General features: G+C 42.7%; 1 protein-coding gene across 1 annotated transcript; it reads right to left on the reverse strand.

The window, feature by feature from the left end:
- Positions 1–5,233: 5,233 nt before the first annotated feature.
- On the reverse strand, positions 5,234–24,492 carry DDO (D-aspartate oxidase). Its single transcript, XM_081294734.1, has 5 exons — positions 24,395–24,492; positions 22,374–22,549; positions 18,455–18,563; positions 14,900–15,076; positions 5,234–6,657 (listed from the first exon to the last, which is right to left on the reverse strand). Exons 2-5 carry the CDS (start codon positions 22,543–22,545, stop codon positions 6,090–6,092), a joined length of 1,026 nt encoding a protein of 341 aa, XP_081150860.1. The 5' UTR covers positions 22,546–22,549; positions 24,395–24,492; the 3' UTR covers positions 5,234–6,089.
- Positions 24,493–26,424: the final 1,932 nt, after the last annotated feature.

Raw genomic sequence — 26,424 nt, forward strand, 5'->3', positions numbered from 1 at the left:
TCATTATAGGATTCATATTGAATCATTATAGAATTATAGTACAGATTCTTAATCTGACTTAACTCACTTTATAGTTTGATTCTTTTAGCAGAGCTAAAAGCTTGACCTTTACATTGCCACCAAGCCAAAAGACTTCATTCCCAGCTTCCCTTGAATCCCAGTGTCATCTTGAGATGAAATCCTATATTGGCAAAAATATTAACGTGAGTCTTCTGAGACACTTCTTCATGGGGGAGTAGTGGATGTGATGGCTGGAGCTCATACTGCAATTTTGAACCATGAGCACAAGGGGCACATTCTTAAAATAGCAGAATATGAGCAGGAAGGAGCCTGGGTCACTGATGACCATGAAGTCCCCACGCCTATATCCCGGCTTCTCTTATGTGGGGGAGAAACACATGCCTGTCTTAATTAAGCAAATATTTGGAGGGTTTCTATTACTTACAACTGGAATCTAAACGTAACTGGTGGGTGTCTCTGTCCAAAATGACCTGGCTTAGGAGATATTGCCCATAAAATGAACTTCCCCCACTACAACATGCACCACGGTTTATATATATATATAAAATTCAAGTGGAACAGGCTCTGGGAGGTGGCCCTGTGAGTACCATGGATGCAGGCCAAGTCAGCAGGTCCCCTGAGCAATTGTCCTACTAATGATTGAAGAAACATTGGTTATATTTTTAAGGGGTCTGGTTAACTCATTCCCTTTGGCCACTTAGGGCTGTGATTTATAGACTGCAAAGTCACTTAGGATAATAAAGCCCCCAGGCCTGGTGGCAAGCTGCTGGGATTTTTCAAGACGAAAGGCACCATTTAGATATCTCAATCAGCTTTTCTCAAGTGAATTATATCCTAAGGAAACAGATTTCAAATGTGTCTGCATTCCTCACACCCTCAGGAAGAAAGATGAGAGGAATCAAGAAAAAAAAAATCATCAGGGCTCTGCTCATTTCAAATATTTGACAAGTCGTGAGAGTTCTGGAACTACAACTTCCAGCAGATGTGGGTCCCACTGTCCTTTTCTTCCCTCTCTGTAAAAGTTCTTCGTTGATGGAGAAAAATTGGTTCAAATATCAGTTGATTTGAATGCTTCTATTGCATTTCGAGGAAGAATATGTGTCATTTTAAAAAGTAGCTTTTCTTCTGAATGACCATGTCCAACTGTGCTGTGGCCTTTCTGTTCAGCTTCTTTTCTTCCCAAGGGGGGGGGAATCCTAAAAATCTGTGCATAGCCTTTGTCTGCTGAAGAAGCACCATGCTGGCAATGACAGTGCCTCAAAGCAGACCCTTCCCTCGCGTCACAAGCACAGCAGGAGCAAACTTAACCACAGAGACCACACACTTGAAAGCGGGGGCTTAAGAAGGAGATCAGTTGTTTTCCATGTTCAGAAAAAAATAAAAGATGTTCTGAAATAGAAAATAAGAAAGAAAAATTTTAAAGCACCCCATTCTTGGGCAGTAGCATAGATCACCAAGGAAGACCTTGAGTTAAGTAAACATGGAATCTTTGTGGAAAACTAGGTGTGATGGCTAATTTTATGTATCAACTTGACTGGGCTAAGGGGTGCCCAGATAGCTTCTGACATGTTATTTCTGGGTGTGTTTGTGGGGATGTCTCTAAAAGAGATAAGTACACTGGGTACAGAAGATTGTCCTCATCAATGTGGGGGACAACAGCTAATCTATGAAGGCCTGAATGGAACAAAAAGGTGAGGGAGGGCAGATTTGCTCTCTGCTTGACCTGGGGTATCTATTGCCTCTCTCCCCAGACATCAGCATCCTTGACCTTTGCACTCACACTGGAACTTACTCCCCTGGCTCTTGGGCCTGCAGGGTTGGACTAGAGGCATACCCTGGCTCTCCTCAACCTCCATCTTGTAGTTGGTAGATCACCGACTCCTCGCCTCCAACATCATGTAAGCCAACACTCACAATAAATCTTGTTTTATATGTATATATATATATATATATATATATATATATATATATATATATATACCTCCTATATCCTATTAGTTTTGTTTCTCTGGAGAACCATGACTAAAACACGAGCCAAATTAGAAAAGCAAAGCCTATTTGTTTAGAACCCGATATAGCAGGGCCATTAGCCACATTGCTTGCATTTGGGAGCAACTTGAAGACAGGCAGAGGAGTGGGACAGTTTTGTAGGAGTGAAGAGAGATGGCTTCTAAGATGTTCTGATGGGAAATTTCTGGCATGGGGAAGCTGTAGGCAGGGCATTCCAGCAAGAGGTGCATATTTTGCTATCTCTGGTTGGTCCTATGTGGACAAAAGTTAGGGAAGTTATTGGATATTAATCATGTTCTGGCCATTTGGTGCCAATCATTACATAAGTTATTGTTTAGCTTTCTGAATTGTTGCTAGAGACAGCAATTCAGCTTCCTACAAGTCTGACTTCCTGTATTGTTTACTGTAGGTAAGGGGATGGGTTTCCTGGGCAGTATGCTGCAAGCTGTGGTTAGATCTCTATTTTTATACATAGGGTAGCGTTTTCTGTTTGTATAATCAGTCTCTCACCTTTCAGACAGACAGACAGACAGCTGTCTCTGGGCAGCTGATCTATAGCCATCAAGGTGATCCCCACCATTTCTAGAGAGCCACTTTAGGAGACAGCTAATTCCTTTTCACCACCTTGCCTGAGTGTCAAAGGACGCACCTGCTTAAGCAAGAACATCTCTCTTAGCTCAATGTGCCCAGATGGCGAGGAAGGAAGGAGAGTGGAGCAATGGAGCTCTGTGAGAAGGGGGGAAAGCGGTGCTCAGTGGTTCTCAGCCAGGCTGTCAGAGCCCCGTGGACAGCTCTGAACAAATACAGAAGCTGCAGCTCCCCCCAACACACAACAAGATGCTGATTTAATAAAGCAGGGTTGGGCGTCGGCGTCCCTTCAAACTTCCCAGGTGATTCTAAGGTGCATCCCAAATTGACAGCTAATGATCAAAATGAATAACCTTTGAGAGACACTTGGAGCAAATGTTTAGCAATTAGTGAGAATGAAAGCAGGGCATGCAGCCAGGAAGCCTCCCATCTTTCAGCCTTGTGATGTTGAGCTTTAGGAATATGAAATGCAGACTGAAGCTAACCAGAGGAGCCAACAGGCAAAGGTCACAGCTTGTGTCCCTGCCTTCACCCAAGGAGAATGCTGCAGCATTGAAACCTCCAGCAGGAGGAACAAATGAGCAGTTCTAAAACTGCTATGCATCAGCTGAGATGCTACCTCTTCTGAGCAGTGGCCTTTATTTTTATTTTTAAGCATTAATAAAAAAAACCTCCTTTAAGATGCCAATTTACTATAACATTATTTTTCACTTATCATACATGATATGTACACGTTTTCAATCTATGAAAACTCAGAGATTTCCCACAGAGTTTAAATAGAATAATCTAATTTTGACTGTATAAACTCTAAAACATCAAAAAATTGCACATACACTCCCCACACTTTGTATCTATTTTTTATTTCTAGTTGTTTATAAAATTTCCTATGTACCAGTTTATCTGAACTTAATGCAACACCACCCCCTGGTGGACATCTATAGAAAAGTTCTCATATTTGATTGGAAAATTTTAAAAAAGATTACTGACAACAGAATGCGTTTCAATTCATATTACACATATAGAGCACTGTTTTTCATATCTCTGGTTGTACACAAAATAGAGTCACATCCTTCGTGTCTCCTTACATGTACTTAGGGTAATGATGACCATCACATTCCACCATCTTTCCTCCCCCATACCCCCTCTCTTCCCCTCCCTCCCCTTTTCCCCTTTGCCCTATCTAGAGTTCATTTAATTCTCCCACCCATCCCCCCAGAATATTATGAATCAGCATCCTTAAATCAGAGAAAGCATTCGACATTTTTTTGTTTGTTTGTTTTTGGTATTGGTTAATTTCACTTAGCATCATATTCTCCAACTTCATCCATTTACCTGCAAATGCCATGATTTTATTCTCTTTTAATGCTGAATAATATTCCATTGTGTGTATATATACCACATTTTCTTTATCCATTCATCTACTAAAGGGCATACATGTTGGTTCCACAGTTTAGCTATTGTGAATTGTACTGCTATAAATATTGATGTGGCTGTGTCCCTATAGTATGCTGTTTTTAAGTCCTTTGGGTATAGACCAAGGAGAGGGATAGCTGGGTCAAATGGTGGTTCCATTCCCAGATTTCCAAGAAATCTCCATACCGCTTTCCATATTGGCCGCACCAATTTGCAGCAATGTATGAGTATGCCTTTTCCCCACATCCTGGCCACCACTTATTGTTGTTTGTCTTCATAATAGCTACCATTCTGACTGGAATGAGATGAAATCATAGAGTAGTTTTGATTTGCATTTCTCTAATAGCTAGAGATGTTGAACATTTTTTCATATATTTGGTGATTGATTGTATATCACCTCCTGAGAAGTGCCTGTACAGTTCCTTGGCCCATTTATTGATAGGGTTATTTGTTATTTTGCTATAGATGTTGAACATTCCTCCAATCACACCCTCCCAGACTACATTACCACCCAGTTAATCCCTATGAGTGAGTTAATCCACCAAGTAGGTTATAGCTTTCATATTCTAATCATTTCACTTCTGAATATTCTTCATTATCTCACACATGAACTTTTGGGGAATAACTCATAAATATAATACAAGGTATCCAAATGGGAAATGAAAGAGTTAAATTATCCCTGCTTATCCATGGCCTATTATATGCAGAAAACGCAAAACAACTTACCAAAAATGGTTAAAACTAATAAATGAATTTATTAATCTATAGGATACAAAATCAACTTACAAAAACTTAGTACAATTTCTATATGCCACTAATGACCTTGCTGAAAATAAAATTAAGAAAAAAATAGGTTATTGAATACATGGGCACCTCTGCGCCTCCAGCAAAATGTTCTTTTCAAACAAAGTCAGATGCAAAAGCTCAATGAGCAAAGAAAGTCAAATCGGAAAAATGCTTGGAGCTTTCTCTTTTCCACATTTTCATGGCCAACTCCATGTCTCCCCCAGGATATCTAAAATAGAATTTATTATCACTTAATATAAGACATTGCCCCCAAAGTTAAAAGAAAATTTATTTCTTCTTCTTAATCTTCCTCACCTTGATGACTAGCACCTTCTTTTCCATCCACGAAAGCCAAAAACCCTCCTGAAGATTCATAATACACACAGACACATTAAAGGATCTGAATATACCTGAGTCCAAAAGCCAGGTTAAATTTATTTAACTCAGAAATTCCAAAACTCATTTTATGACACATATTCCCCTCTTCCTCCTTACCTTTTAAAGACTGAAAAATACTTTTTGGCTATATTTCATTCAGAATGATTAGTTTATCTCAATTAGCAAATTAGCTCTTTGGATGCATATATCATTCAATATTCAAAAATGCTGAGGCAAAGTGAACCATTCAGGCTGGCTGCCAATCATGTGTGGTAATGAAGCACACAACCCTTGGGTGATGGGCCCCAGGCAGCTACAGAATTGATGCCACATCCATGGGCAACCGCATCTGTCTTCCACCACCATTACCAGCAGAGGGGAAGGAAAGGTTGCCAAGTCCTAACAGAAACCATGCTTTGTCTTCAGTAAAATGTACCAAGTCTGCAGCGGATGATCACCATGTCATTTTATTTAGAGGAATTATAATGTTCACTTGGCTATAACCTTGGAGGATCGTGAGCAGCTCTGCAATCGACAAGGACTTTTTTCCATACATTATCTCCTCTTGTGGATTTATGAGCCAAAAGATATCAAAATACCTGCAACTTCTGGCTTTCCTATAAATTAGTATAGATCCTTGAATATTAGATCCCAAAATGATCTTAGCCTACAAAACAAGTATTTTTTTTTAAACTGAAATAGTTCTGTGCCCTATGTTGTTAGCACTAGACTTCCTAAGTGTATGGATACATGCTGCATCTTTTCTAATTTTGAAAACAAAGACTGTCTAATTAAGCTTTCATGAAATGGAAAAGTTATTTGAACCTGTTCTGGAACTTAAATTGTGCTTTGATCAATAGCCTCTGGGGTTATTTGCTGTCTTTTCATGTCATCTATAGCTTTGATGTAGGAGACGGGGTCCTGTGGGCCTGGACACACTCGCTGACCAGTCTGGCAGCCTCCATAGCAGAACCCCAGTGCACTGAGATGCCCCCACTCCCGTGGCCATAGTGGTGGACCACAGGCAACCTCTGTCCCCCGTGGGCTAGGAGCTCTTTCTGCAGCCGCACGCCTGGCCTGACGGGCCTCAAGCCCACCTTCTCCTTTGTGATACAGGCTCTGTGGAGGGAGGGCTCCAGCACACAACACCGGGAGAAAATATCTCTGCTAATCTGTGCATCTGGGGACAAATTCCAGTCTCCTTTCTGCCTAGTTCCACCCAGGGTTACATGGGAGGCACCAGGGTAAATATATGTCAGCCCACTCCCATCTCGGATAAAATGCTTCACCCAGGGGGCCTGAACTTGGAGCACTTGGCCCCTTACAGGGGAAATCATTGGGTCTCCTGCAAGCTGTCGGCTTCCCAGGCCTGTGCAGTTGACCACGATGTCAAAGGACGGCTGAAGCTCCCACAGGTTTTCCAGGCGTCTGGTGAGTAGCAGGCCTCTGCTTTCTTTTATCCTAGAGAGAAGAGACCATGGAGTGAGCCTCAGCAGCCCCCTGCTCAGTCACTTCCAGGAAGTGGACAGAGACACAGGAACAAAAGAGATGTGGTGATCTGATGGACAAACACAACAACTTCAAATTTTAGCCATCCACAGCGAGATGCATTACATCTTGGAAACCAGGGATTCCCAAGGTTGATTTTAAGTGAAAACCTATCTCAAAGAATGCACCACAGGGTTGGAGATGTAGTTTAGTTGGTAGAGTGCTTGCCTAGCATACACAAGGCCCTGGGTTCAATCCCCAGCACCCTACACACACACACACACAAAAGCACAACAAAGGAAATGATGTGCCTTGCCATTTTTATATTTTGTAGAGTTCCTATGTCATTCCAGATGCAAAATAAATACCAAGCTGATCTGGTATTTTACATACCCATTTGTTGTTTATACCATTCATTTAACACCTAAATTTACTGTCTTTTTATTATTATTATTAGTTGTTCAAAACATTACATATTTCTTGACATATCATATTTCATACATTTGATTCAAGTGGGTTATGAACTCCCATTTTTACCCCATATACAGATTGCAGAATCACATCGGTTACACATCCACTGATTTACATATTGCCATACTAGTGTCTGTTGTATTCTGCTGCCCTTCCTATCCTCTACTATCCCCCTCCCCTCCCCTCCTCTCCCCTTCCCTCTCATCTTCTCTCTCTACCCCATCTACTGTAATCCATTTCTCCCCCTTGTTTTTTTTACCCTTTCCTCTCACTTCCTCTTATATGTAATTTTGTATAACAATGAGGGTTTCCTTCCATTTCCATGCAATTTCCCTTCTCTCTCCCTTTCCCTCCCACCTCTGGTCCCTGTTTAATGTTAATCTTCTCATGCTCTTCCTCCCTGCTCTGTTCTTAGTTGCTCTCCTTATATCAAAGAAGACATTTGGCATTTGTTTTTTAGGGATTGGCTAGCTTCACTTAGCATAATCTGCTCTAATACCTAAATTTACTATCTTAAACATTATATCTCATATTGTTAACCCTTGCATGCCCATTGGTATCAGTCTGTCCTCCTTCATTACATGGTTGGTCCTGGGGTCACATATACTCTCTCCTCCCCACTTTTATGTCTACAGGGATGTCAGCACAAAAGGAACACAAAATATTTGCAGCTGATGGACTTAATTACAATTGTGGTCAGTAATTTTTTTTTGAGCAATCATATCAATAATGAAAAGAAATGGTTTATCTAGGTTCTAATGATAATTTTTAAATTGTGGTAACATACATAGAACATAAAAAATTGACCATTTTTAAGTGATGATTCAGTGGCATTAAGCACATGCACCTTGCTGTGCTCCTACCACCACCATCCATAACAGAACTCTGTTCACTCTGCAGAATGGAATCTTTGTAGTCATTAAGCAATAACTTCCTATAATCTTGTCATCTTAATCTTAATCCCTCATAATCCTATAATCTTATTCATAGGTCACTTGTAGAATATAGAAGACTTAATATAAAAGACACAGCAGTTCTGTTCAACAGATTCAGGTTGAATATCTAGAAGCGAGGCAATGCTAAGAGGGACAAAAAGTGGGTGAGGCACGGTGTCCTTCCTCAAGGGCTGACAGTGTAAATAACTGGCAGAAGAAAGTTCTAAACACACACACACACACACACACACACACACACACACACACACACCTCCCCATTGGTTCTCTTTCACTGGAGAATCCTAACAAATACAAGGTAATAGGGTATCGTAAAGGCATCCTCTCTCTACAACTGCTACAATTCCAGCACATTCCAGGGAGAATCTGGAAAGAGATACCACCAGCAATGAAGGGCCAGTGCTTATTCTCTCCTCCTGCTCCTGAGAGAGCAGAAGTGGCCATGCCGGCATTTCTGCCTTCAAAGTCAGATAAACAGGTTTCATGAGATGGAAAGCATAAGACAGAGACTTCCGGAGCACAAAGAAGACGTGGGTGAAACCATGGTGAATCATGGCATCGTTTGGCCCCTGGTTTTAACTGAGCCAAAAGGGACTCTTTAAAAGTGATTCTAGTGTTTTGTCCCCACCTCCTGGTTGGAAAGTTCAGCTGAAAATTGTACCAAGAACTGTAGAAAATTGGCCCTCTGACACTGGTTCCCATTTCCAGAAAATGCGGCAAATTGATGAGGGTGGCACATTGCTGCACAAGTGCCCCACAGACCCTGACCCCAACAGCTCAGCTTCCTAATCTGTAAAAACAGCATCTTATGCAGTGGGTTCCAACTTATCTGCAGAGACCCGTCTCCACCCCCTCAGTCCCCACACTCCCTCCCTCACGGAGACCACAGAAGTGTCTCCACGGAGTCATTTGAAGATCATTCGAAAACTCTGGATTAGATTTGTTTATTATTCAACAAATATTTGCAGAGCACTCTGCTAGGCAGGTAGGACAAAAGGCTACCTCTTGCTCTAAGATGATGTGACCCCGTAGTGCACTTCCCATTCAACACAAGTAGTCATCTCCAGCACCAGTGCCCCCAAAAGGCAGAATTTAATTAACTTCTAGTCACTGGCATTTTTACCCTATGCATCCTCATTTGTTATTCTGAAAAATCGGTGACACAGTATGTCCTTGACCTGAGAAAGCCACCTGAGAAAGCTAAAGGAAAGAATCTGGCCAAAACCCACACTTCACAGCCACAGAGAACGAATAAAACCTTTGGTGTGACTAAAGTGGTTAAAAGTGAGAGAATGAGTCCAGGGCTTTGTTTTTAATTTTTTTTTTTTTTTTTTTTAGTTTTTAGTTTAGTTTTGTATTGTTTTAGTAAAAAAAAAAAAAGAGGAAAAAAAATCTCATAGATAAAAAGTATTTAATGCAGAAGATTTTATGGGCACAAGTTTTCAGTTATCTCAGTGGAACAGTTTGGGGGCTTCAACTGTTTTTTAAGTGTTTAATGAGAGGTGAGTATTTTCAAAGGTGAAGTCACTCTGTAAAGCTTTTCACCTCTAACGCTAGGATAGAAAGAAAAGTAAACTGGGATTTTTGTGACGATACTGAACAACACATTGCCATGTGTTTATAAGTCTTTATAAAGCAGATACCAAGAAAAATCTTTAAGGAAGAGTGTGGAGGAGCTCTACCCTTTAGCTTATCAAATTCTCTAAGCTGTAATCCTTCCTCCATAATGTGGGAATAATAATACTTCAGAGGCTCATTGTGAAAATTAAATGAGACACCATCTGGTGAAGGTCTGACACAATGCTCAACACATTGCAGTTGTTCAATAAACCATTTTTATAAGAAAAATAAAGGGCTTAGGGCTTTGTTTTGCCACTGTAAAATATAGGACCTGCTGTGCCATCTTTGAGGATATTGGCCCTTCGCAACTATACAGCATTTAGGTTTAATTATGGCATCACATAAAAAAAAGTTTTATCATTATTTGAATGTTATCTGAATCATCATCTGATCACTTTTTAAATGTTATCTTAGTTTTGCTCTTATTTTAATAGATTATAGGTTCCATGTGTTAATGTTTGGACACGATGTGCTCCAGTCACCCTGGTTAGAATTCAGAATTATTAGCCCAATTTAGGGAAATAAGAGACCTTGTCAGTCTTGAGACCGAAGCAAATTTCTTAAGGTCACTGGATTTGTTTCCTTAGCGATAAACTAGGGGTAAGAATACATTGTTCACAGAGTTGTTATGTTATATAAGAATTCAACAAATGCAAATGTCTTTCTCTTCTGTTTCAATAGTCCCCTGCAGGAAGCTGCTGATGAAAGACCAGTCCCTAACTGGAGATTCCCTGTATGGTCAGATGGATGGGCTATTGGAAGGCCCTGTCAAGCTTTATGTGCGGAGTCCCCTCCTTGTATCTCAGGAAACCTCCTGAATATGCGCAGAGACTGGTCATCTTTACACGGTTGCAATGTGACCACTCAGCAATGACCAGTCATAATTACACATCCCACCAGTACATAGGAGGAAACTATCCTTGAAGCTCAATGCTAACTTTGCTGACCAAGAATCTAAAAAGGTGACTTTCATGACCAGGTGAGGTAGCTATTTGATATGACATGGTTGGGGGTATAAGAAACTAGGTGACTTTCCTCTTGAGGTGTCCTGCAACTAAGCAAGATCTTATCCTAGAGAAAGAAGGAATACTATTGTCCCAACCTCCCACAAGGATATAGGAGCTCAGCTTGTTAAATAGCCCCAACCCAATGTCCTCTGGTCTTTATCCTCAAACATAAAAGTGCCCGTTTTTGCCAAGCCTAACAGTCAGCCTCCGGCTACATAGCATCAGCCTGATCATGATATGGGAGGTGACAGGCAAGGACTCTTCCCTTCACACTCTGAAAGTTTCAGAAAAGCGGGACACTGTGTTGGGTGTGGCTGACCACGATGGGTTTGCTCAGTACTTCTACCTCCCTCCCTCCACCTCCCACCTCCATCCTCTCTGTACTCTTGGAACTAGAGGCAATCCCCACCTCCCACCTTCCATTCCTTGTTCTGATGACAAGGGAACCTGGGGGCGGGGCACTAAGCAGGAGGTGGGGCTCTGCTGTAGAAGCAACCTTGAGGACAGTGGGGACCAGGAGTCACAGCCTAGGCAGAACTAAACCAGCAGAGACAACACAGTGACCTGGAATGCACAGGCTAGGACCCACTGGCTGAAACTTAGAACCCAATTGTTTTGTAACTAAATGAATAGAAAGTGGACAAAAATTGGTTTTGTCACTTAAAATTTCTGAATGGCTTCTAATTTGGCCAAAGGTAGATATTTTAACTCTACTTTGAGACAGACTGCACCCAATTTTGAGAATATTATCCACATAGGCCTCAGGCTTATGCAAATATAAAGTGAAAACTCCCTCCTTTGGATCTAAGCCCAAGCTGGGGAGAGAAGGTTGCTCCTCTGGAGACCAGAGGCTTGGGAAACTCTGCCATGTGGCTCAGCCCAGGAGGAAGGAAGGTGGCATCATGCCCTTCCCCCGCTGGCCTCCCAGGCTGGCTCACATCCTCCCTTAGAGGTTGAGGGCTCCAGAGATTAGAGAACTGGTGAGGCCCCAGCAGGGCTGCTTGGAGCCAGGGCTTCAGAGCTGGAGAGGGACCTTCCTCTCCAATAGCACGTGAAGCCAGCTCCACTCTGACCCCAGGAAGGACTAGCCCCTACCAAGGTGTCTCTAGATCCTCAAGTTAGTTGAAATGAGAAAAAGAGCAAGGTTTCAAGTCACTGTGTGAAGATGGGTTGCAGGGGGGAGGTGAGAACCACTGAGGGACTTGGAAGCCACTGCTGAAGACACAGAAAGATGCCAAGATGGCTGGCACCAGGATCAAGGACCTAGATGGAGGATGGGAAGGGAAGGGCTGACTGTGAATCAGTGACATGTGACAACTGTATTAAATGTAGCCAGGTGGCATGCATTGGACATGTATAATTAGATGTAGTGAATTTTTAAAATTACACCCTGCTTTCCACCTAAAGAATAACACCATATGAATAGTGATCAGATGATTAAAAATGTTAAGTCTAAGTCTATTAGTCCAAAATCAAGAAAACAAGATCTCAGTTTGCGAACAATACTATGCATATAGACTTACAGAAGAAACAGACCCTGTTTCTTTAAGGCAACACTTAATGTAGCTATGTTCAACATAACTTACGATAGTTAGAGTTTTAAAATGTATTTTAATTTCCCAGTGCAACTCAATGTGCATGGTGTCATTTTGACCTGACCAGCTTACCTCATCTAATGACCATAGTCCTCACTGGTCCTCTGCTATGACTTCTCCAACAAAATAAATCGTATTTAATTTCACACTTCTCTGAATACACATCCTGGCCTTGTCAACTCTGTACTCATATCAAACACTTCGAAATCCCATTCAGGCACAGAACAGCCTCTAGCGCCTTCAAGGAAGGGAACATGACTGAGACCAGGGCTTTTACAGCCAGGTTGGTCCTGGAGGGGAGTGGCCATGCACCCCCTGGTCCATCTAGCTGGTGAGGCTGTGGGAACAAATTCACCTCTGCAGCTGCATAGGTTGGGTTAGCTACCTAAGCCCTAGTGGAAGGCCCAAGGGTTACTGCACCTCACACAGCCTCCATCCATTCCCTAGGAACCTCATGGCCATCATGAGAAAAAAAAATAAGCATTGTCCTTTTTCCACCTTCTTGCATAATGCCCTCTCACCCCAGCCTTAGCTAATCAGGGACTGCTCCCATTCCACCCTGTGTCTGGGGCCTTTTGCCTCCAATTCCACTCAGGGATAGTGGGGGAGAGGGGGCAGAGGAGACGGGGAGAAGAGGAAGGAAATCCCTAGGGTGAAAAATGCATAGGGGCGCTGGAATAGTCTGTGCTCTGACCACCTAGTTTATATTGAGCAGGAGGAATGCAGGTGATACGCACTGAAAGAGACTTTCACAAGTCAGATGTATAATGCCGGCACAACCTATCTCAGTGCTGATGTACAGTACAGGTACATACTTCTATAAGCTGTGGAGGAAGTCACAGGAATCAGGGTGGGTGGGAGAGCACAGGGCACAGAAGAAAAAGATGGGAGACAGAGCATCCTCCCAGAGAGAGGCCTTATCAGAGAGTAGGAGGGAGGTGTGGGGGAGTTCAGCCTGGTCAGTACTGTGGTCAGCACAGGCCTTGGGAGGCAGCCTGCCAAGTGGCAAGCTCCCAGGAAAGGGCCACCCTGACTTCTGATTGTCATCAAAGGCAGGATGACTCTGGTCCTTGCAGGATAATTGATTTAGGTCGGCTGCCTAGTGGAAGATACTGCTGCTATGATTCATTTCCTGGACAGAGCAAGTAAAAAACAGCAGAATTCAATGCCACTGTCCAAAGATATAAAATATGACCTGCATGGGTGACTAAACCTCTGAGGATATTTTGTTTGTTGGTTTGTTCTGGAAATTAAAGGCCCTTGTTTGAGCAGCCGATGATCTCTTCTGTTCTTTGAAAAACACTCAAGATCTAAGTAGTAATAAAATAATATACGTTTCCTGGGAGCAGATGTAATTTCAGGAGGAAGGTGCTGAGGTAGAAACCATTGCTGTAGGGCTTGCCAAGTGAAATGCTCATTTTTGAGTCAGAACACTGAAAGCTAAACACTTACATTGTGTGGAAGAGGCGTAGGAGGCAACAAAATACACTCTGAGTGTGAAGAACAGGCAGGGATTGTGTGGCTGCCCATCTGAGTCTGCCTCCGGGAGGCATGTGGGTGGCAGCCCACAGAGTGAGCCCCAGGCACCCACCCCTCACCACCACCTGCCCTGCCTCCCCAGGCTAAAATCCTCACCATAAAATGCTTATCTTGGCCTGAGAGTCCCTTCCCTGCAAAGGCTCCCCTGGGAGCAAATGGGACATGTGGCCTTCTTCCTCCACCATGTTGGCCATCTGGCCAAATGCCAGGCATGTACACATTCCAAAATCCAGAAAAAAAAAATCCAAAATTCAAAATGCTTCTGGTCCCCAAAATTTCAGATAAGGGATATTCAACCTGTACACAGACTTGGGAACCAAAAGAACCTATTTTTCACAGCAATTAATGTGTCTGTAATGTTCAAAATGAATGAAAAAAGAGATTTATTATGTATTTTTTTTAAAAATACATTCTTGATGTATTTTCTAACAAGAAGTCCTGAAAACCAGGCCAAAATGCAAGTTCAAGGTATTAAGGGCTGAACTTAGTCAGTAAGCAATTACATAATTGGATAAACCCTCAATTTTAGAGTTTTTACTCATAACAAAAGAAAATAATGAAGCCTATTTTTTTTACTGCAAATGAGAAAAATTCAAAAATAAGTTCTAATAAACATAAGATATTCTCATCCAAAAAACTAAAGTAAATCATATTCCTTTATAACTGAAAATTAGTCTCCAAATTTCTCCATTTTACAGCACAGGAAACTAAGATACTACTTCAGTAAAGTGGTTTTACCTGGGAGTCAGAAGGACAGGGGACAAATTGGGCATGAGCATCACAGTGCATGCTGTAACCCCATAAAACACATTAATTACTGTGTGCATGGTGTGAACTTGGTCCTTGTGACTGAAACACAGTCTTCAGACTGTTTTACAAAGCTCCAGACATTGGTGAGTGGCAAGACACAATGTAAAAGAGTCGGAGAGGGCCCAGAGAATTTCCAATGTGTGTTTGCTGGATAGCTATGAATTTACTTATGGCTGTGACAGAGGAAGGAAGCAATCTTACAAGAGCCATTTCAACCCACCTTTTCTCCAACCAGGAGAGGTAAGCAGAGGTTTCACATTTCAGGGTTGTAAAAGCCTGACCAAACACATGTTGAGGGAATTTCTTCAGCTCGGCCTCTGTCATCTTTCGAAATCCCAGAACCACATCAGCCCAGAATGGCACTTCTTCCGCAGGAATGCTCCGAAATATCTGCCAACTCAAACACAGTAGACAGAAATTTTTCCTGAAATTCTGCAAAATAATTTATTTCCAGTAAACTCTATGTGACATTCTCTAAAGCACTTAAACCACTTTCTTTCCGTAAACACAAAGAGAAAAGATCTATTCTCTTGGGTTCAGATAACTAAGTAACTAAATTTCAAATGGTCATGGTTGGAAGAATAAAACATTTGAGAAGTAACCTTCTGGGCCAAGAGTTTAACTTAGTGGCAGAGGTCCTGGGTTCAATCCCTAGCACCACAAATAAATCAACGATAAAAAAAAAAAAAATGTCTTTTGAAGACTGAATTTAATTCACTTTTTCTAAAATGCTTTTAAGCCCAGATTTTCTGTCTTCTTATGACCATGATTTTTTGAAGAAAGGTTTTTCTGTTGTGCACAATGCTTTACATAAATATAGTAAGCAAAATGTCAAAAGTTTCAAGGCTAGCTGTGGTTTTGAAAAAAATATCTGAATTGCAATAATTTGCACCCCTGCTTCTGGCACACTATGAGTGCAAATTGTGAGTTAAGTTTTAGGCCATCAAGTTTAGCTCTAGGACTAGAGAGAAATCCAGGTCCTGATTAGGAGTCCTGGTAGGTCACAGAGTGGTTGGGGCTGATAAGCCTGGAATGATATTTGTTGCTAACAAGAAGCTTGAAATAGTGCTACCAATAGCTGTTGCATATACGTTTACATTTATAAATATCGGGTTGTTTCCATCAGTAAATACAACCATCATTGCTCTAAAATACCAAAGAAATATAAACTTAGAGCTGTTGATGTGGTCCTTTTCCTGTGTCATTCTGTATGCTCCCTCTGGACTGGAAAGAGTCCACAGCTCCACTACCATCTGCAGACCAAACACTCAGAGGGCTATACCTCTAATCTTGCTGTCTCTCCCCTGAGCTCCCAAAACACATAGAGACCCATGTTCGTGTTGCTTACTCCTCATTATGTTAATCTACTAGATCGATATCTCTCTCTCTCTCTCTCTCTCTCTCTCTCTCTCTCTCTCTCTCACACACACACACACACACACTCTCTCTCTCTCTCTCTCTCTCTCTCTCTCTTTCCCCATTGTTTCCCAACTCAGAAAATGGCACCTATCTACACAGACATTTATGACATTTATGCCAGAAACCCAGAATCATCCTTGATTTCCTTTCTCCCCTCACCCACCACATGCCATCAAGATCTCACCATATCTCCCAAATTATTCCTAAAATCCATATACTCTCTGTCCCTGTTATCAAACTTAATCTATCCAACCATCATCTATCTTCCCACAAATCCATTATCCATTCTACAGATAAAATACTTTTTTTGGCACCAGGAATTGAACCAGGAGCACTTAACCACTGAGCCACATCCCATCCCACATCCCCACATCCCCACATCCCCAGCTCTTTTTTTTTTTTTTTTTTTTAGACAGGATCTCACTAAGTTTCTTAGGGCCTCACTAAGTTGTTGAGGCTGGCTGGCTTTGAACTTGCCATCATCCTGCCCCAGCCTCCTGAGCCACTGGTATTACAGGCCTGTACCACCATGCCTGGCCAGATGAAATACTTTGAAATGCAAATATGATCGGTTTCTTCAATGTGTAAAATCCCTCAGTGACTCCCCATGGCCCTGGACTTTCTTCAATCCCTCCAACAAACCAGAATTGCCCAGGATTCAGGTCTGTGTGCTGTTCCCTCTACCTGGAATATTCTCTGTCTCCCATCTTGTCTCTGCCTCATTCACCTCTAAATATCACCAGACTAACTTAACACTCATCCTGAGGGCCTCAGACAGAACACTTTCTTTTTGCATTGTTTCTTATACTTTCCCAGAGACTTGTACTCTTACCTTGCCCACTCAGGCCTCATTTGTAACTCATTATATTTAGTATATTCCCTGCTGACCATAAGGGCAGAACTGTATCTGTCTTCCTTAAAAATCTACTTCACACCTATTTATTATGCATCTATGATATGCCAAGAAGAGTTACCAAATTGTTCATTACTATGTCCCCGATTCCTAGGAAAGCACTTGGTGATTGCTGAATAAGTCATTTTGAAGGAAAGCATAAAGCTATATACTTATACCAAAGATGCACAGGACATTTGTAAAGTCTTACCCTTGAAAGGACATAAGAATTGTGGGCGTGGCTGTTTCCAAAAAGTACTGAGAGCCAGAGGTCGTAAATTGGGCTGGTTCATATTAGTTTTGGACAAAAATAAAGTAAGACCATAACTCATGAGGCTAATTGTTCTATGCAGTTCATTGACTGGTCCTGGAGATGGAGAAGAAACAATCCATAGCTTGATAGAGAAGCGAAAGCTGCTATTTTGGGTAGGGGCTTTTGGAAAATTAGTAATGTCGACATCATCCTAGGGTTTCTATGGTGAGAGAAGGCAAGAAGAAGAAAAGGATAGAAATCATCCAGATAGAGGAGTCTACACAGGAGAAAATGTCAGCAAGAAACCTGACATAAGAGAGATGGGCAATTTTTTTCAACAGTCATAATGGTACAAAGATGCAAAGGTTTTGAGAATTAGTAAAAGGTCTTAGCCCTTCTGTAGGCTAGGCTGTAGGGCATGAACTGTGTCTGTCCCACAGGACAACACAGACAACATGTCTTCTGTCACACAATGACATCAAGACAAAATAAAAGGGAGAGAATGCTTTGTGACCTTCATTTAGGAGGATATTGAAAGTCATTGTCATATTTACAATGCTTAGTTTGTGTTAGAAATGTTAAATAGGATTCATTTTTAAACTTTCATTTAAGTATGCATGCCTCCTAAAATCAGATATTCAAAATCAAATAAAGGTGTGCTGACTATTTCAGAAATGCTTTTTTCTTCTCCCAAATAGTACTTGGAATTTCAGTGACTGCAAAACTTGCTCCTTTGGAACATCTCATTCTCCAAGGACACCAAGTAAATAAGATGTCCCTCTATATTTTGCTTCTACACACAGTGTCACACTTGTTGGCTTTCCAGCAGCCATACCATCCCCACATAACCCAAATTTGGGGTTACCTGCTATGTAGACTTTCTTGTTTGTTTCTGGTTTGGGGGGCTTGGTTGTTTGGTGTGGGGAGGGTATATTTCCAAACCACTGCATATTCTCTGAGAAAACTCAAAAAAGCTTTTGTAATGAGAAACTGTTAATAGTCAGTTATGGTTAAAAAAAATCTAATACTATAACTTGTCTTTCTCGCATTTCTTTGAGTGAAGACTAGAATGTTCTTTCTAAATCCTCCCACTCTTTCTAAATCCTCAGCGCTCTGCTCACAGCAAAGATTCGATAAATATTTTATGTTGAACTCTAGTATCTGCCCAGATTATTCTCATTTCTAAAATAACTTCACATTCTTTCTCTTACCCTGACACCAGATGAACACCAGCATCTGCAGCTTCCGCAGAACAGGCAATTGCGTACAGGTGATCAAAGGTGTCTTGAAACCACCGCTTCAGTGTATGGATGGGTGTGTCTGTAGCCATGGAGAAAAGCAATGAGGAACAGAAAAGAAAATGATGATAGCAGCATTGTTCTGATAAGCTCCTTTCTAGAAACTGGGGGAGGGGAAACAGGGAGCCAGGAAGGAGCATTAGTTAAAGTTCCCCATGGTGTTGGAGGATGTGTCAGTGACCAGAGCTTTGGATGCTGACACATGCTATCCAAACCTGCTCACAGAATGATTAATCATCAGAGGAGGAACAAGCCAATCGGCCAAAGCTCAGACATGAGAGCGAGCTGGAATATACCTTGGGCACAAGGTATATTTCCAAGGTCATTGAAGTGTCCATAGCCAGACTGAGCTGAAATGAGTTAATAGCTGAGGAATCCAGCTGGCCAAAGAGTGGAGACAATAGGAGAAAAGACTGAGGCTCTCCTTCCTGGAGGCTAAAAATAAGATGGATAACTGGGCATGTCTGGGGGGCCCAGGTCAACCAGGACAGAAAACGGACTACATGACAATGGGAAGTCCCAAAGGCCTGCCTCATGGAGGTGAACTCCACAGGCCAGATTTCTCTGCCAGTTAACATCCACACCATGGAGTCATGGACCAGCTCAGGTTAGCATTCCCAAGGTCAGCAGGGTGTGGGGGACCACACCATCCCCCAGGCATCCCTGCTAGAGCACAGGAGGTTGCATCTGGGTCCAGCTTCTGGAACAGTGCCAGGCCTATCATAAAAGAAACAAGAGGCATGGTTGAGGCCAACAAAGACTGTGTCCAGTGTAGGTACAGAGAGCCAGCACAATCCAAAGGACAGAAACCTTAACTGTGGTGGAGTGTCAGGACATTTGATTCCTGTGGAAGGGTCATGAGGGAATGTTCAGGATCAGGCCAGAGACCAGGGAACAGTAATTGCAAGGGGCCACTACCAATAGCCACAGAGGACATGTGGAAACTGAGGCAAACAGAATATTGGGTGGGCTCTGCTTAAAGAAGGATCCCTGGAAATCACAGAATAGATGGAAAGGCCCTTGGAGACATCATGCTTCTCAGTAAAAGGTCACGGAGAGCAAATCAGCCACAGGATTTTTAAATAATTCACTTGTTATAGAGCCAATAGATATTTCTTTAATAGTAGATCTACACTGTCTTCATTAAACATGTGCCTATGCCAACTCAACACTGTATTCTAAGATTGTAGGCGAGGGTTGCTGATTTAAAAATAGCAAAGGGGGCTGGGACTGTGGTTCAGTGGTACAGCACTCGCCTAGCATATGTAAGGCACTGAGTTCGAGCCTCAGCACCACATAAAGATAAACAAATAAAGGTATTGTCCATCTACAACTAAAAAATAAATATATTAAAAAAAATAAAAATAGCAAAGAAATAAATGATAAGCTGCAGAGAGAGCTATGGGGGACCTTGTTATGGTTTGGATCTTAAATGTCCCCCAGAGGCTCATTTGTGAAAGTCTTTGTGGGTGATTGGATCACGGGAGTCCTGACCTCATGAACGGATTAATCCATTTATGGATTCATAGGGTTTGGTGGGAGAGGCTTTGTTATAAAAGCAAGTTCTCTCTTCTTTCTGCCCTCCATGAGGTGAGCAGCTCTATCATGTGGCTCCCTGCCAAGATACTTTTTGCTTTGTCACAGGCCCAGAGTGATGGGGCCAAGCAACTGAAACCATGACCTAAAATAAAACTTTCCACATTTAAGTTGATTATGTCAGATATTTTTGTCACAGTGATGGAAATCTTACTAACACTGACCTCCGTTGAAGTATCCCCAATGATCTATGTCAATATAGAGGGCTTCTGTTGAAATGAATCTCCCATTCCCATCCCAAACCTTAAAAAACAAAATAGCGACTGAGATTCACATACTGCAGAAGTTATCCCAAAAGAACAGATAATTCCAAATGAACAGGAGTAAAGCAAATCTGATAATCTGACTCAAATTCAAGTGCTAGTAAAACAAAACTGTAGCTGGAATGGCAGGAATAACAGCAAATGCTGATAGAATCCTGACTGTGGGCCAGACTCTCTTCTGAATACTTTACCTACACACTCACTCATTTCTCATAATAACACTACAGGATAGGTATGGTCCCCATATGGTATTGACATTTACTACTAGGGCTGATGTGAATCATGGGAAGAATCCCAAAGATAAGATCAAAGTTTTTATGTAGCAACACTAGAGAGAGACCCGAGTGCAGATACCCAGACACCCAGCCATGTTATAATAGAAATAAAAAATTCAATAGTAAGGCAAAATTGAGAAAATCTTCTAGAAAATGAGTAAAATAAAAAAAAAGGAACATAGAAACAGGGATGGGGGGAATAAAAGATCTGGAGACCAAGAGCAAGAGGCTCCCTAATAGCAATTCCAAAAAGAGAGGTAAAGTCATCAAAGGGAAGGAAACTAACAACTGAGTAACTCAAAATGTGGACTGAAAAATATGAGCTTCAGGATTAAAAGGACAGGAAGACTTTCATATTCCAAATTGCTGGGTTTTATAATTGTTATGGCTTATGTGTGAGGTGTCCCCCAAACGCTCATGTATAAGACAATGCAAGAAAGTTTAGAGGAGAAATGATTGGGTTTTACTACCCTTAATTAATCAAATGATGGGATTGAGTGATAATTGAAGGCAGGTGGGGTGTGGATAGAGGAGGTGGGACTTTGGGGGCATGGCTTTCAGGTATATATTTGTATTTGGCAAGTGGAGATAATCTCTCTCTCTCTCTCTCTCTCTCTCCCTCCCTCCCCTCCTCCCCGTCTCCCTCTCTTCCTCCCCCTCTCCCTCTCTCTCTCCCTCCTGATCATCATGTGAGCTGCTTCCCTCTGCCCCCTTCTTCCTCCATGTTGCTCTGCCTCACATGGAGACCCAAGGAGCAGAGCCTGCTCTCCTGGGACTGAGCTTGAAACTGTGAGCCCTCAAATGAACTTTTCCTCCTCTACAACTGTTCTTGTCAGGCCTTTGAGTCACAGCCGCAAAAAATCTGACTGAAATAGAAATCAATCTTATATAAACTATTTGACTACTTAAACTATGGGTATGGATAACTTTGATAAAAAATATAAAAGGGAAAAAGAGAAGTGAGGAAAAGGAAACTGAGTATGAACCTCATTAGCTGCAAAGGAATTTGGGTTTCTAATGATCATTCCCCACTCCCATTTCACATGAAGAAAACAAAATGGAAAGGAAACATGGACATGTGCAAAAATTAGTGCATCTTCAAGCCTAAATCCATATTGACTGGTTGCTTTTATACTGGCTTAGAAGGTGGGAGAATTTGAGTCCTGTTACTAGTAGAGTCTGAAATGATGGCTATTACTGGTATCAGTGTCAAGACTTAGAGTCATCAATTATGCAGTTTTTAGTGCTGCTCATTTACTTTTGCTCTCCATCTTCTGGGAACCTTGTAGAATTCCATCTCCTGGTCTCCTGCAGAGGGGTGAGGGCATGTGAATAGCTCTGCCAATGAGCTGCCATCAGAACTGAAAGTCACTTCCTGGCTAGTGTTTGATCACAGAGGTAAGACCCTCTGGAGCTCTCTTGCCCCCAAGTCCTAGGACAATCAGAGTGATGCCTAGGTTATCGGTTTAGGTCCCTGGGATAAACTGAACCCTTATTCAGGCTCAATGGCTGTTCAGTGTGAGCTGCTGATATTCAGAGATTGTTTGGTTCTGCCCATAACTGAGCCCTTCTCAACAGATGAACATATAGGACATTAAAATTGCACGTGACGCTGACACACACAGCTAGCCTTCTTGGTGGACAGAATTCCATTAACCTCCTTCATATCTGAAAGAGGAGCTCAAGTCCCTCTCTCACCTGGATAAATATGAGGAATAAGCATCCCGGCCGCCACATCACTGGTGGTATCTGGAGTAAATTTGTCTGAGATGATGGTGATGGAGCATCCAGGAACCAGTTTGGAAATGCATACGGCAGTGGAAAGCCCTATCACACCTGCTCCAACGACTGCAATCCGTACTGTGTCCATGGGCCTGTGAGGAGGGAAATGTGGGCTGCACACCTATTTGGTAGATTATTCTCTCTAGATGAAGTTTGATCCTAGGTTCTTTCCCTAGTTCAGTAGTCTCTCAGAATAAGACCAATAAACACAATAAATTGTGTTTCTTGTGGGATAAAGTGAAAATACTTGTAAACTCTCTTTCTATTAAATAATAGGTTCTGGACAACAAGGTCTCCTTGGGCATTCAGATACTAGTGTAAAATCAGCCTGGGCTAGCCTTTAGCACACACCAACAGTAAATTAGGCTGTGTCTTGGGGGAAATTTCTGCTCATTCTGCCCTTTTGTGAACCATGGTCCCCTATGGGGAAGACCAGGAAAGGTTGGTGAGGTCGGCGAGGCAAGAAAAGCAACAGGGCTTCAGTCTTTGTTCCTGAATCCAATCTCATCCCCAGGAGCAGTCATGAAAGGGCAAGACTCCAAAGCAATTTAGAACTTAACTTCTGTTCTTTGCAGATATGTTTTGAACAAAAACAACATTGCAGGGAGTTTGAGCACTGAGCTCATTACTTCCTCTCCCATCTTCATTTCTCCTAGAAGCCCACTCTCCCTTGCTCTTCACTGCCAGTGTCCTGCCTACTCCCTACTCCAGCTTGGCCCTCGCCCCTGGGCCTGAACCACCTCCTTGGACAACATGCTTTCAAGATAAGGGAACCTGGGTTCCTGTCTGGACTTGGTCCTGTGCTGGTCCTAGAACCTGGGTAGTGGCCTGTGGCCTCAACTCCCTTATCTATAAAATAGATCAAATTCTCATTGGTTCCCTCAGGTGTTGAATAAGAGAGGCCCACCAAGGCTGTCTTCCAAAGGGGCTTTTGGGAGGATGCGCATGGAAACACAGGAGGCCCACATCCCACAGCCTGAGCTGGGCATCCTGAAGCTGGAGCTAAGAGTGGCTGAGGGTCCAGCGCCTTCTCACCCCTGGCTCTGGGCAGCAGGATCCCATAGCACCATGCTCCCCTATCAGCCTCCCTGCCCACCTTGGCTTCCCTGTTCTTCTAGCCACATCTGCTTCTGCTGTCTAACTCTCTATGTCAGGCTCAAGTTCAAACTCCAGAAAGAGAAAAAAACAATTGTTCCAGTTGATCATTGCCACCCCTGTTGGCAACGTTCTGGCACCAAGCAAGCTGATCAGGCTAAATCAGGCTAAATTTTCCCTTGACATAATCACTTTTCTCGTCCAAAGAGAAATGGCCAGGGTATCCGTCACATGGCACAAACCATGGCTACCTCAGATAGAGGTTCACCTTTGCTCAGGAGGAACTGTGGGCAGAGCAATCTTTGTGGGACCCTGCTGTCAGTGGTCTCGCTGAATTTCCTGGCTCTGAAGGTTTTTCACACTATGACCCTTTAAAGACCTCCAGTGAGGTTAATTTAAAGTCAGTGAGGTTAATTGTGTGTCTACATATGTCCAAGGTCATCAGTCAACTTCATGTGTGGGCTGTCCAAGAAGGAGCAGTACTGCTAGGAACGACAGAGGCAGTGCAGTAGGAAAGGCTGAGGAATGTAGCCCTGTGCACGTCGCCCGGCCTAGAGAAAGAAGGCAGTCGCCAATGCCCTTACTAGCTTTGCTATTTCACACTGGCACCTCCTATCCAGCAACTTTCTCAAAATAGCTCCAACAAATTAAGAGGGAAAAGTCATCAGTGGCTAAGGATAACCAGCTGTCAGAGGGAAGAGGAATGAGCTAGCAAGATAGAACATGTCCTGGTATAGTCACCTTTCAATCCCTGTCCCCTGACCCCCGCTAAGACGCAGCCCCAAATTCCCAGGGTGTGGACAGAACCCACCCCTGAGCCAGAAGCAGGAAGATTCAAGTACCTGTCTCTGAAAAGCAGCCTTTCAGCCCACTGAAGGCTTTGACACCAAAACTTGTTTTCCAGTGACTGCTTGGTCTAGTGCCCTGAGACACTGAGGGAAAGCAAAACTGCTTCTCATTGGGGAATTATTAAGGACATTCCTTCTAATCTTACTTGCCATTGGTCCATGTAACTGTGTGTCACTGATTCCCCACCCAGGAGAAATGAGCAGGTGACCTCATCTTGCAAGCTCTGCAGAGCTGGGTCTCTGCCGAGACCCCAGGGGGATGGTGTGCCCTCAGCCGCCCTCCCTGTTTGGTTCACAAGCTCTCTGTCTCACTGCCAGCCTGAGATTTTGCCAAATGACTGATGTGTGCGGTAAATAACGGTGGTTGTGCAGCCTTCAGCAAGTTCCAGCCAGAAGCAAACACCCGTTATCTCACTGGGCTGCCCAAGGGGTGCCTGGCTCTGCTAGTCAGCCGTGGAGGGTGATGGGAGAAGGGGGTGAGGGGAGTACAACTTTAGTGTGATCACTAAGATGCCAGACAACCCGGTGGCAGCTAGAAAACTGATTCCAAAAAGCATATTGGACAGAACTCAAATATTTAAAGAAGGGAGCCAGTGTACACTGTGTGCTAGGCACTGGGAACTCTGCATTCAGGTTTATTTCCAGGGAGGCAATTTGATGAATCAAAAATTGGATAATAATGTTTTAACTAATATAGAATATTAAGTATTAGCCTTACACTAGACAATACATAAAATAACTTCCTGTGCAGTAGGAACTATTATTACTCTCCCCACTCCACAGACAAGTATATTGAGGGTCCAAGACAAAAAGAAAGGGCCCAGGGTCTCTTAGGTAGTAAATTCCATTCCAAGTATCAGATTCCAAGGTCCAAGCTCTTCATCAGTGCATGCACTTTGGTGTCAGGAATCCTGTCTGTCTTACCTTAAATGAGCCACCTAATTTAAGAATTTGTTTTCCCCTCTGATAATTGGAATTGAACTAAGATTTCCCTTGCAAGAGCATCTGATGAGTTAAGCTATGTAAAATTCTTTATAAGATGGTCTTAAAGATAGAGGGGGAAAACAGTTTATCTTCTTTCACTCTCAATACTTTCACACAGTCACTCAATACAGAACATTGCTGTGATCAGATGTGTGGGGTGGTTTCTCCACACACCACGCAATCAATTCTGCAGATTCTCCAGCAGACACCAGCTGGGTTGTTCCCTAATTCAATTCAATTCAATTTGGATACTTTCTACCTGGAGATAGCCTCAGATTTCACAGGTTGAGGGTTCAGTCCCCAGGACAAGCCCCCCATCACACACACACACACACACACACACACACGCACACATACACACACACGCACACACACACACACACGCACACACACACACACACACACACACACACTTCAGATGCCAATTGCAAATTTCAAGGGTTGCCCTATGACCCTCTGACCATTTATTAGGGTTCCCACAATGCCCTCCTCAAGTTCAAATAATTTGTTCCAGATGTTCAAAGACTCAGGGAAGCACTATTTGTGTTGACTAGTTCATTACAAAGGATGCAGATGAACAGCCAGGTGGTAGAGATACATGGGGAAAGGTTCACAGAGTCTCTTGGCCTTTCTAAGCACAGCATCCTCCAGGAACCCATGTGTTCAGCTATCTAGAAACTTCACCACACTGTCCTTTTGGGGTCTTATGAAGGCTTCTTTACTTAGGCATGGTTGATCACCATTCATGGATAACCATTGGCTATCAGCCCAACCTTTGGCCCCTCTCCCCTCTGTGGAGGTTGAGGGTTGGGGCTTAAAGGGTAGACTCCTAACATGTGTTGGTCTTTTCTGTAACCAGCCCCCAACCTAAAGCTACCTAGGCACCTTTGTCCACCTATCAGCTCATTAGCATACAAAAGACACTCTTATCACTGCAGGGATTGCAAGGGTTTTAGGATCTGTATGTCTAGGACAAAGACCAAATATATATTTCACAATATCACAGGCAGTGTCCTTATTCTATTGAGCACTACTACAAA

This window comes from Spermophilus citellus (assembly GCF_964194105.1).
Source record: "Spermophilus citellus genome assembly, chromosome: 5".
NCBI lineage: Eukaryota > Metazoa > Chordata > Mammalia > Rodentia > Sciuridae > Spermophilus > Spermophilus citellus.

Excerpts from the sequence above, each read along its gene's own strand:
- DDO (XM_081294734.1), bottom strand. The coding sequence starts at position 22,545 with ATGGACACAGTACGGATTGCAGTCGTTGGAGCAGGTGTGATAGGGCTT. Across the intron at positions 18,564-22,373 it reads TATTCCTCATATTTATCCAG|ACACACCCATCCATACACTG; the intron begins GTGAGAGAGGGA and ends CCATGGCTACAG. Across the intron at positions 6,658-14,899 it reads CTCTCCTGGTTGGAGAAAAG|GATAAAAGAAAGCAGAGGCC; the intron begins GTGGGTTGAAAT and ends TCTTCTCTCTAG.